This window comes from Xiphias gladius, chromosome 9 (genome assembly GCF_016859285.1).
Source record: "Xiphias gladius isolate SHS-SW01 ecotype Sanya breed wild chromosome 9, ASM1685928v1, whole genome shotgun sequence".
NCBI classification, from domain to species: Eukaryota; Metazoa; Chordata; class Actinopteri; order Istiophoriformes; family Xiphiidae; genus Xiphias; species Xiphias gladius.
Genome location: NC_053408.1, coordinates 16,258,006 through 16,271,027, shown reverse-complemented (window position 1 = coordinate 16,271,027; position 13,022 = coordinate 16,258,006). Strand labels below are relative to the sequence as shown.

Sequence of the window (13,022 nt, the reverse complement as noted above, 5' to 3'; positions counted from 1 at the left end):
AATGCCAGTTTAGTAATGTGCTGAAATTGAAATTCTGGGACATGAGTATTTCAGTTCTAATGATGACACAAATGTTCTGGCATGCATGGTGAAATTACTGGTAAAATCTCATGTATTACCCAGCAGATGCAGCTAATCACTGTACATATATACACTCGTGTAATAGGCAGCATGGCATACAATGGGCTGCAGCTGTAGAATGATGGCAACAGTTCATCTGTTGATGGTACTGAAAGAATAGATGTTCATGTGTCCAGAGAATTGAGGAATGAGGACAGAATTTCTAAAGCACCAGATCCTACAATATAAAATAGGGGGTGATTATGTGAGTGGATGCTGGAAAATGTGAATGAGAGATATTCATGTTGACGCTCCCACATAACCAGCCTAAAACCTGATCGTAACCTTGTCCTGTCATGTATCCCTGTCCACAGAGGGTGGCCAGATCAACAACAACGTGGGACCGGGCTCAAACATGGGCCAGCAGCACCCTTACCCTGCCCTCAGCCAGCTGGCTCACGTCTATGAACAGCAGCAACACCAGCAGCAACAGCAGCAGCAGCAGCAGCAGCAGCAGCAGCAGCAAAACAAGGATCTCAACAAGTACGCCTCCCTGAAGGCTGTGGGTGAGTGTCTGTCAAGCTCCTTATTATCTTAGCATCTTTCAAGTTATAGATGAAGAAGAACAGAGAACATTTTCACAGTTTAAGTGAGAGGCAGTGTACTTGATGTTGCACGACTGGTTATAAAAAAGGAACTGATTTTACCAGCCGTTGCCAGTGGATCTGACTAGAGCAGTGTTTGGAGAGGGTGCATCATCGTCACAGTCAATCTCGGGGCTTCCCCCATTCTTGTTAGCAGGGTCGCCATCGGATGTATCCTGAGTTGGCAGTAAGAACTTCTTGATCTTGAGAAATGGAGAACTAGGGGTGTGATTTATTCATTACTTGCCTTTTTTGTAGTTTCCTAAGGGAGTGTATTAAAATTATTGGCGTGCATTTATCTTGCATTTGACTTTTAAAAAAAAAAAAGCATCATGTTCCTCTAACTACAGTATAACTAAGTATAAAGTTCCATGTCTGCTGTTTCTGAAAACTGATATTATGGCATACTTTTTTAGTATGTAGCTATATTGTCTTTTTTTCAATAAGTCTTAAAAGAAGAAAGAAGAAAGAAAGAATACATTTCAAACCTGGGGCAAGAAAAAAACTAAAGATCATCTCCACACTCCCTTCAGCAAAACAAAAAATTACATAGTCTTGCCTTACCTCCCCACCCCCATAAATTACGTACACTCCCCAAACGTTTTGTGTCCCAAACACAAAGGGCAGCAGAGGGTTTTTCCAGAGGTCTCCAGGAACAATGCAACTACAGCAGTCTCGCAGGCTGGTTTTACAGGTGTTATTGATTACCAAACCGGACCCAGTGTGCAACAGAAACAGCACGCTTATCAAGCTGTTTGACAGCTTAATGGATGCCACCAAATTCAAGGAGGTCATTTGCCAGTGCAGCTGATTTGAATTTTCGTCACCATGCCCGTATGTTATTGGCAGTGGCATCACTATTTCATAACCTGAACCGATCCGAGATTGAATCCTTCAGTGTGTGTCTTGTCAGCTTGTCTCTGCTACCCTGCCCTCACTTGATTCAGAATTCAGCCCACTCATGCAAGATATTATCTACTAACACAATGGCATATTTGAATAAACAGCTACAACTTGCTATTTGTCTGCATTTGTGCCCCTTATTGGATGAATACTCAGAGCTTGTCTTTGAAAAGCCTCTTTCTGCATGCCAAACAGCAGAAGGTAAAATATTTAATTTAGATTACAAATGTAGGTATTAACTTCCTCTGTATCATAAATGTTACTCCCTACACCATACTGCATGTAAAGGGTCCTAACTCATCTGTCGGCATGTTGCAGTAATAGATCATGCTTGTTTATGCTGAGTACTGCTTTATGCCCCGGAGCAAGTAGATGTTCTGAATTACGGTAGTGGTTTATATAACTGCCAGCAAAACTGAAAACAGAGAAACAGATGAATAACACTGTAAGTGATAAGTGGACACATCGTTTTTGAGATTAAAGGAAGCCTGGCATGTTTATTGTTTGGTGGTGTATTTTTAGAATTCCCTTTTAACTGGCGAAATATAGACTTCAGACAATGGTTAGATATTTTCAGCACAGCTACGACTGTATCTAATTGCAGAAAATTGTTCAGTTATCTAAAATGCCAAAAGAAGCAGTCTTGGTGGCAGTCTCCGAGGAGCAAAGAACAGAGGGATTCTTTCTCAGCTCAACATTTTTGACCAATATTCAGCAAGGAGAGAAGGAATCCATCATACGAGAGGCAGAGATGCCTCCTGTCAGTTTCTCCACTGACAGGAGCTTCAGTACATCAGAGTGCAGTGCAGCCACAAGACACGCTGCAAGTTGAGTAAGGGACGAAACCCCACTGTTTCCCGACTGGAAACCTCGCACTCTGATGTAAGGCTCCTGCTTTCCTTTCATCTAATGGCACATAACACCAACAGATTGATGCAGCACTTGCTCTGGGGACTGAGTATAGCATTTTCGGGAAATATGGGAAATCCATTACTGAAGTGAAAAAAGATAAGGCAGGTTGATGGAAAACAGGTACAAGAAAAAGAAAATCCTAGAAAAAATTCCTTGGATTTGTGAACCATTCCAGATTGAGAATGTACTCTATACAGCATCAGTATTGAAAGATGTAGTTTTTTCTTTGAAGCCCACGTATATTTTGCTGCTTTGTTTCATGCATTAAAAATGATCAAAATCCTTTGCCCCACAAAAATGTATTAATTTAATTACCTAATTAAAAAATCTTGAAATTACTGTGCATCTACTCCTTCTTGAAAAATCCTAATCTATGAATATGGAAATATATACATAAATAGTCCATTTAACTTCTGGGCACAAGATGCTTCCTACTTCACTGAAAAGTCCATTCTCAGTATGTGTGCATTGTAGGTTTTAAGTTTCCACACCACACTTGTGTACGTTACATACTGGACCATTATTGGCTTCCGAACTAGTTGTGATGTCTCAAAATCCTGCTTGTACATACACGTCTTAAACTTTCCCCCTCTAACAGGTGAATCAATTAACATAAGAATCATGATTTTTATCTTCTATGATTCTAAATAGATTCAGAAATTTCAAAAAGTAGATTAATAGATTTTGTCACGTCATTAGTAAAGTTATGTTGATGGAGCAACGACTCAACTGTGTGGGCAAAGTGCAGCATGAACAAACTACAGTTATCCATCTCACTTCAGCTGTTTACAAAACTTCACCCTACTATGCTCGGCCAAAGGAAACGACTCAACCCGAAGTTTCATTGCTAAGACCTGTGACAGTACAGCGGTATGGATAGCGATGAGTTTTACTGTTGCAGCAGAAACAGTGTCCCCGTCCACTCCAGAACACACGGACCATCTTATGTTTATGGCATTTAGTTACTGAATTACTTTTTGATTTCAATATTCTCATGCAGACTGAAGACTCTAACATACTTCCAAAATAACGTAATTTGCTTTTTCAAATCCAAAAGCAACCCACATAAGATTTTCTGCGTTTTTCTTATTGACAACCAACATGAAGACCATCTAGCTAAATTAGGCCACTTTTGTGTCACGTTGCATTTCAGTTGAAACACAAGTGAATGTATTGGCGCTGGAGCAAGAGCCTGAAACTAGTGGCCCCTTTATAATTTTTTAATCAAGAATCAGTTTTGAATTGAAAATCATTCTCGAATGGAATCACGACATCAAGAATCTGAATCAAATTGTGACTCTTGGTATGAAAAAATTAGATTTATTAGTGGAGGAGGACATTAATATTAGCTGTTTATTCACTTCCAGCTATGAATCTAACTCGACCCACACCATAATTTTGAAAAATGCTAGAAAGTGGGCAAGGGGCTGAGAGGGGGGTCAAGAGGCATGGATGTGTGAAGCAGGAGTTGCTCAGTGACTGCAAGGCACCTATGCTAGAGGGCTCTTTTGAGCTGGAGGTCTTTTCACCTCCAGAATCCTCTGAAGTGAACATTAGTGTGGTGGAGGACCGTGGTGGTCCCGAGCCGTATCAATTCGAGCTGTTGGCCCCAGCCCCAGTAATGCCCGAAGCCGGAGTTCTCAGAGTAGTAGCATGTAGTTAGAATAGCACTTTTGTGAAAAATGCAGATCGCAAATGTACATAGGAGTGTGTTGCTATAGAGGGACTTGCTGTTATCTGCAACCACTGCAGAGCCATATGAGGGTCTGAAGGGAAAGAATGCAGTCTGGCGGTGCTTCTACAGCTGTCAAAAACACCAGTCTAAGCAACTGTGCCAAAACTGAAAAATAACAAGTAGAGGGTTAGAAAAAATAGCGTAAACTCCTGTGGATGATGAGTCTCGATCAGTATATATTTGAAAATGGGCTCGGTTTCACAGACTCCCACTCAGGGACAGACGCTGGGGGAGATGGGCCGCCCACCTTTGATTGGAAGGCGTTAACATTATATTTTAATTTAAATTTCATGACGTTACATAACTCCCAAATGGTTGATGTCAGCATTCACCTTGCTAGGTTCAGGATGATTAAAACAGTAGGTGGCGTGCTGAACCATTTTCAGCCTATGGAATGCTGATTTTTATAACTTTGGAAAGATATTTCAATATCAGCACAAGCACTGACGTATTTAATCACAGTACAGTCATATTACTTAGTTTTCAGCTCAAAAAATATGCTAAAGTGTGCAGTACCTCCTTATAATTCAAAATCCAGTGTTTTATTGTTCACATGAACAAAGACAGTGTGTCTTTTCTCACAAAAGTCCTGCATAACTATCCAACAATAAGTTTGAGCAAAATATTCACTCTGACTGTTTACTATTCAGAGGCCGTATTAAGATTTTTATAATGTACTAATGTGTTCTGAAAGCCGAGTCTGCCTGGAGGTCATAAAATCAGTCTAAAATGCTGCAGTATGCTCTGAAAATTGATTGTAAGTAATCTAAAGTCTACACAATTTCAAGTTAATGAGATAAAAAGTGCAAAACTACCAGTATGGTTCATTTACAATGAGGCAACTTTTTTACATTTGGGTTTGCATATAGCTTTCTTTGCAAAGACTGAATTGAGTCCAGGCAGTAACGCAGAAATTATATTCAAACCTTTTAGCACACGTCTGTCAATATTGTCCCGTTCCTCCTCATTTGCTCCTATTGAACCCACTTCTTCCTCTGTGCCTCTTTTTTTTTTATCGAAAATGGCCCTCATCTTCCCTTCACTACCTTTCCTGGACCATTTTCCTTCCTCCTGCTTGATCCTCTAACCTTTAATGTCTTGGCTCGTTTTTCACTACCTCTTCATTTTTCTCCTCCAGTCCCTCCCTCTCCACTTGTCTCCCTAGCTGTCTCCTTCATTTCTTCTCACCTTTTCTCCTGCTTTCTACCGCCAACCTCTCCCCACTCCCCAATTTCTCTTCACTCTTCTTTCATATTGTCGCCTTTATCATCTGCCTCCTGCCCTCTCATCTGCACCTCTGCATTTCCCCTCACCTTGTTTCTTTTTGCTTCTCTTGTCTCCTCCCTCCCACACGCACCATCTCCTCTTCACCCCCGAAACCCTCCTCCAATTCATCACACTCCGTATCGCTCCTTAAAAAAATCATCGGGCTGCTAATTTCGATCTTCCCTTATAGCGACTTATATCTGATTCCATTACTGTAATTGAAGGACTGCACCCCCCCCCATGCTCACACTTCACTGACAGATTTTCATTCCACAAGTGGTATTCAAAGAGGCACCTATGAAAGCATTTGAAACCTGTCTAGATAAATACAGCATAGGAGCCTTGGATTCCAGGAGGCAAACTACCATTACTCTGAGTCCATTGATGGGAACGTGAAGTCACCTTTGTGTGAGCTCTCTTAATCTTGAGCAACATAAAAGGACTTTGCTTTCCTTTTCTGTTCGTCTCCTCTGCTACACAGTCTGGTGTTTTCACTGTCTGTTGACCCCATGAGAAATAGAACCAAGTTTAAGATCAACACCATTTCCCCTGTCTTTTTTTCCCCTTTTCTTTAATTGCATCTGCCACTTTCCCAATGGTCTCCCGTCCAGCTGATAAGCCACACTTCTGTCAATCAATAGCCATCTCCACTGTCCCCCTGTGCATCTATATAAGGTCACTTTATCGAATTTTAACGCAACCAAGGCAAAATCCAACTAATAAAGGTCCCTGGATGTAGACCTGTAACTCAGCCTCAGAGGAGGACACATTCTCCTACAAGTACAAACGACCAGTTATGGCTCACATCTAATGCAAATCTGCTGCTCTCCCCATTTCAGCAACTGCCATAAACCCTAAAGAGATGGATGGCATGTTCCCACATGTCTGTTAAAAAGTTAGTTTTCCACAGATGTTCTGCAAAGTAGGTCTGTAGTATTTGGGGGATGAATTGCATTTTTTTTTTTTTTTAATCACGCTTTAATCACATGGTCCTGTCCTGCATCCTCCTGAAGTTTAATAGTCTACATCCACACTAGGTTTTTACTAAAAACCAGAAATGTCAATCTCATGGTGGTGGTAAAGGAAAAGTTAGGGGATCACCAGCCAGTAGGATTCATCCTTTGGGTGTCACAAATGTCTGCTCAAAATTTCATGTCAGTCCATCCAATAGTTTTTGACATATTTTACAGTTGGCCAAAACGGTGCATCAACCCGAGACACCAACACTGTCATTCCTATAGCCACCCTGCTGAGGTGACTAAAATGTCACATTCTCTAGTATTTTATAACAGAGTGCAAGTAGTTTGCACCTGTGTCTCTAATAGCCTATTTTATAGGCTACAATTTGCCTGACATAACTGTATTTCCACAGTGGAGACAGCAGCTGATCTACTACAGTGAGCAGGTTCAGATTACATCTCACATCCTATGCCAAAATTGAATATATTTACATTAGACCATTTTCCTGCCAAAGAACATAACCATTCAGTTGTAAAGAGTTTACTTTTCAAAGGGAAAAAGCCTCTAAGAGCATTTACTTCACCATAAGACCATAAAACTCCACTGAAAACCCAGACTATTGGATTTTTTTGTTTTGTTAGGGTGGCAGCTCCATCACAGGGAGATCAAACCACTTATAGTAAATAATAAAAAAAATAATAAAAAAGTCTTTGATTTTGCATAAAGATATTGTAAAATGTAAAAAGAAATTTACTGTTGGTTTTAAATGTTTTATAACTAATAAGCCCTCCATCACCTTGGCAGTAGACAACCTGATGGTCTAATAGAAAGCACATTGACACACTAGTCTGACCCAATAAGGTCTTTATGTTATTGGTGCTGAGGGACTTCAGAGAAGCACTGCCTATTTTTTTTCGTGATGCATAATGTATGTTAGTCTCTGTGGGGTGCTGGCCTTTCTCAGGCAGAGGCATGTAGAGCCCATACTGCGTAACAGCAGTGTTTTCCATTTCCACTCACGTACACCGCCGGATGTGTGCAACGTTGAGCTGACTGCCGCCGGATTGATTCACCTGTCGCCTGAGCAAGTTTGCTCCCCAGGGGCGGTCTAGCGGCAACGGGTGAGACGCTGCTCTCCCTCCACCCACAGCCCCCTCTGCTATCCCTCCACTCGCTTCTCTCCCTGTTCACGGAGTGATAAACTAGATTTATAGTTACAGTGGCAAAGCAAACTCACTGAGTATGTTAACTTTATCTTCAACGATCTGATGCCAACAAGGGCTAGAGAGTAATGACTTGACTTTGAATGTGACTCCAAAAGCAAAAAAAGGTCACATTTTGCAGTGATAAGAGAGACTGTAGCTTGGTAACAGTGGCTGACAGAGGGAGGAATAAATGTGAGGCATTAGAGCTGACTGCTCCAAGGCTAAAGAAACACACACAGGTATACCGTAGATATGGTGCTTAAACGGCACATAGATCATAGCGAGGCTGAAACTTCTGTGTGTTGTTTCAGTCTGCATTTAACTAGATAGATACATGTTGTTGTATGTTGGGTGAGACTTTGTATGTGCATGCTTTTATGTTTATACTGTATATACATCCTCATACTCTTTACCCGATAAAAAAAAACAAATGATTTTTTTCTGCAACTCTCTGGTCTGATTGAAATGCATTATATCCACTTGTTACACTTTGGGGGAGCTAACATGTTCATACAGGCTACATTTTGATATGAATTCACTACATTTGTGCAGAGCACTGAGCTTAACAACCTACCTTAGGCAAATCTTTCATGAACTAGCAAAGTTATAAAGCGACCCACAAGCATATATCTCTTGAAAGAGGGCATCCATAAGCTAGTAAACCTACGCTACTGGATACATGGCAAGTGGAATCATACACCATACAAACATTGTTACACAATAGTCTTCACAGGTCCAAAAATTTGGACCTGATCTGAAACTGACCCACGGAAAACACATTCGAACCAAAAAGGAAAGACCAAATAGATCCAAGAATAAATATAAATTCATAGTAAATGAATGTGGATCTACCTCAAAATTTAATTGGTTCTCCCCTGGCCCATGTCCCATCCCTCCACCAAGTTTGGTGCAAATCGGCTCAGTACTTTTTTATGCATAATCTTGCTGACAAACCAACAAACAAACTAACCAACACACACGGGTGAAAACATAACCTCCTTGGCAGTGGTAATAATAATATCCGAAGAACAAATGCAAAGTAATTAAGATTAAAAAATAATAATAAGAAGAATAATTTGAAGTCCAATTTCCACCTCCTGCACAAGCAATAAAACATTTTTTAGCCAAATAGGCGATAGATAGTCAAAAGAGAATGTTATATCTGTGAATCAGATTCCTAAAAACTATCATTTAGTTGTATAAATCTTGCAGGCCAGTGATTTTCCTAAAATAAACTTGGCTTCAGTTCTCTTGTCAACACAAAGCTCCAGTGAGCTGTGAAGTTCACAGCTCTCTTACACCCTCTCACCCCCCACACCTGATTCCACTTGGGAGTATTTTGATCAACGCGAGTATTGGATATATCGACACACAGACCCGAGACCCGAAGCAGTAAAACTAGACCTTACCTGACCTTATTAGACTGAGTAGAATTTTGGACCCAGTCCGACTCGGGTACCAGGCGGGATCTTGGTTCCTCAGAACTAAGTGGATCCGTGAAGACCTCTATTACAGGTAAACAAAACCAGATCTATACCTTCTAAAACAATATCCCAAATTGAAGCAGTCCACAAGGTCTTCAAGTCTTCAATTTATTGTATGTGGAAAGGAAAATTAGGTCTTTTCACTCAATGTTTGAACTCTCAGACTGTCCGAGTACAAGGCACAGGTGTTGGAAGAATCACCACTGTAGTGCATGTTGTAATGGTTTTCTGTAACTCTTTTGTCTGATCCAAAAATGTCAATTAGTGTGTACACAAAACCAGATCTATAACTGTGTATCAGAAAGCATTCTAACTCTAGAAATGCACTACTTTTTGCTCCCTAGAAAGAGCAGTAAACAAAGCATTCTTAAAATGTTTTCTTTATAATATGTCAGAAGGAGAAAAAACATGTGCAATGTTGGAAAAATGACCACCACAGTGCAAATTTGCAATGGCCTCACATATTTCTCACAGATATTCTTCCTCTTTTTATCATAGTGAACACCTTCCCACCACACATAAATAGATAGATGTTTTCTTGACTTTGTAAGGGAGAAAGAGGCGAGGTTGGAGAGACATTCTGGGCTTTCCTTTTGATTTCACTCCTCCGGTGGCACAACAGGTCTCTATATGCAGGCGTTTACAGTAGCGCTTACACCCTGGTTGGTCATTTTGATGGGGGGAGGCTGACTAAAAAAGTTAAAGTATTTGTTATAATATTGAGGGAGAAAAAGGGATGGGATGTTTTCTATCCAAACTTCTGCCCGTGTGTGTGTGTGTTTGTGTTGGTGTGTGTGTGTGTGTGCTCACATGTACATGTCTGTGAAAGATCTGCAAACTAGTGAATGTCTGAGTCACTCTATATCACAGTTTTATTTTTTTCTGTTCCACCGTAGCAAAAACAGATGAGCTGAGGATATTATTTTTTCCCAACTGACAGTCAAAAAAGAGCACCCAAATTGGGGCAAGCAATTTCATTTAGATTTCAACATTTAACCCAAGATTTTAGTGCTTTTTACCAACTCTTAACATTTTCATTAGCTCTCTGTTTCTCTCTCTCCCTCTCCCATCAGCTGCCAAGTACAACGGTGAACTCTACAACAAGCGTCGGCTGATGGTGGAGCTGCCAACAAAGGGCGGTCTTCCTCTCCAACCAATGGGCAACTCCAGACCCTCTATAGGCAACATGTCGTCGATGACTCCTCCAATGACAACCAATCCCATGGCTTCAAACCCCATGACCTCCAATCCCATGAACCCCACCATCACCCAGATGACTTCAATGACCCCAATGACGTCTATGACACCCATGACCTCAATGACAGCAATGACATCCCTCACCCCAATGACGTCCATGACCCCTATGACTTCTTTGGGTCCACTGACTCCAGAGCCAGTTGCAACCTACATCACAGAGATGCCCAGCATCTCTTCCGTCTCAACCCTCCCAACAGAACGGCACATAGCTGGTGGAGGAGGAGGTGGAGGACTTAAGCCCAACGGCCAGAAACCCAAAGGCGGCCATGGCCACGGTGTCCACAGCTCTCACAGCTCTCACACTCATGCTCACAGCCACAGTAGCAAGCCGCCAGGACTCGGGGCAACCTCCCTGGCACACATGGCGGGGACCATGCCAGGTGGAACGTCCTTGGGCATCTCCAGGGCCGCCGTGACAACCATTGGCTCCAGCTCGGCTACAATGGGCCGCCCATTGGCGTACAGTTCCAACACAATTGCGGCTGGGCACGGGATGGGGCTAGGGCTGAAGGGCTGGGATGGGACTGAGACTGTGGGCCGGAGGAAGACGTATGGGCACAAGAGGCCTCAGTGTACCGTGCTGGAGCCGAACCAGCTCCACAGCACCAGAGGCCACAGCCACAGCCAACACTTCCTCCCCACACAGCCCTACTTTGTGACCAACAGCAAGACAGAGGTGACTGTGTGAGAGAGGTGGAAAGGGAGAACAAGAGGGAAAGGATGCATGTGGAGTGGTGGCAAAAGTAATCTCTGATTGGAGACACCAACTCCTGGGATGGTCAAAGGTGCAGATCTGTGTGTGTGTTTGTGTGAAGAAGTTGAGGCTCGTTGGTATACTGTTGAATGTGGTACGACAGTGACACTGTGTCTGAGTGTTCCTCATTTCACAAACCGAGAGTTCACTAATCACATCACTGAATAGACCTTTGCTGTCAAGAGGATGGCATCCAAGTTGGTGGCGTCTGTAACCATAAAAAAAAAAGAGCCTATAGAGCAGGGATGTCTGTACACTTGTGGTGATATTGGATTGTTGTCTCATGGATAATATCTACTCTGTAATGATAACAATATCTGAGCATTACAGTGCAACTACACATGGATGATGAAGTGGGAAACTGCTAATAATAAAATGGATTGGCTTTACTGTACGAACCAAACCTGAGAAGCAATATAAGGGATCAAGTGTAAAGCACAGAATCATCATGGGAAAGGAGAAATACAACAAGTTTACCAACAAACCCTGCAACAAGGGTACTACTCATCTACCCAACAAAGCATCAAATGGCTTGGAGGAAATAACATTCCCTTATGATTCACCCCCAAATCTCCTGAGGGCTTTGAAACAGACACACACGATGAGAGAGCTGGGCTTTGGACTGCAGACATGCAGGGCTTTGTACTGTGGCTATTCAGAAGCGCCTTCATAAGCTCTGTAGTTGAAGGTCGCCCTTTTCCACAAGGCTCCAGAACAGAGAATGGATGCGGTCGAACTGGCATTGTTCTGTTCTGATCTCATCTGTGTGGTGACAGCTGGCCGAGAGGAGGGATAAGGAGGCAGGGAAGCTGCATCTGGATGATACTACAGCTAGCAGAGGCTCCTTGGAGCATCATTCTAATACACACACACACACACACACACACACACACACACACACACACACACACACACACACATACACACAAACACATAAACACACAAACAAACACACACACACACACACACACACACACACACACACACACACACACACACACACACACACACACACACACACACCAGGGTTTAACTGATAAGGGTTTTTGAAAAATGATACCAGACATTTTAGATTTAAGTTATAAATGGTTGATAATTTAGTTTATTTATGTATATTTGTTATCTTTACAATTGACTGTTTGTATTCCAAAAATTATGTTCAGTGTTTCCCCAAAATTATACTCATCAGTGAATTTAGACCATTGTATTACTCTAAAACTCTCTTATGAGACCCTGAAAAATCTAACTTTTAGAACTGGCAGCTGAGTCAGAATGACCCACTTTATCCATTCAATGACAGGGTGCATACAATTGAAGTACTTTTAAATCTGAAAATATTTACAAAAGATTTGCACCGTTAAAGAGGCGGTTTGACGATTTGGGAAATATGCTTATTTGCTTTCTTGCCGAGACATAGATGAGAAGAACGATACCACTCTCGTACCTGTACACTAAATACAGTATGAAGCGACCGCCAGAAGCCAGTTAGCTTAGCTTAGCACAAAGGCTGGAAACGGGGAAACAGCTAGCCTGACTCTGTCCAGTGGTACAGAACAAACTCTGCCTACTAGCAACTCTAAAGCTCACTAATTAACACATTACATCTTGTTTGCTTAATCCATACAAAAATCAAAGTGTATAAACGGCACTTTGTGCTTTTATGGAAGGTTATGTGCCAGACTATTTCTTGCTGAAAATAGTTAATTCCTGGAGTCTTTCTTGAGGTTATCAGGCAGCAAAATGTTGAACTATTCCTTTTAAAATATATAAAGATATAAAATATATGTTTTATGTATCCATCAGTTTTAGGCAAACACAGACAGGGCACATAAAATATGGGCC

At 41.7% G+C, this 13,022-nt stretch overlaps 1 protein-coding gene across 1 annotated transcript in view; it reads left to right on the top strand.

Moving 5' to 3' along the window:
* Positions 1-11,114, top strand: part of shisa9a (shisa family member 9a) — a 43,505-nt gene extending 32,391 nt beyond the window's left edge. Inside the window, exons 4-5 of the mRNA XM_040135960.1 lie at positions 435-626; positions 10,243-11,114. Coding sequence (XP_039991894.1) covers positions 435-626; positions 10,243-11,114 — 1,064 coding nt within the window. The remainder of the gene's footprint in view (positions 1-434; positions 627-10,242) is intronic.
* Positions 11,115-13,022: the final 1,908 nt, after the last annotated feature.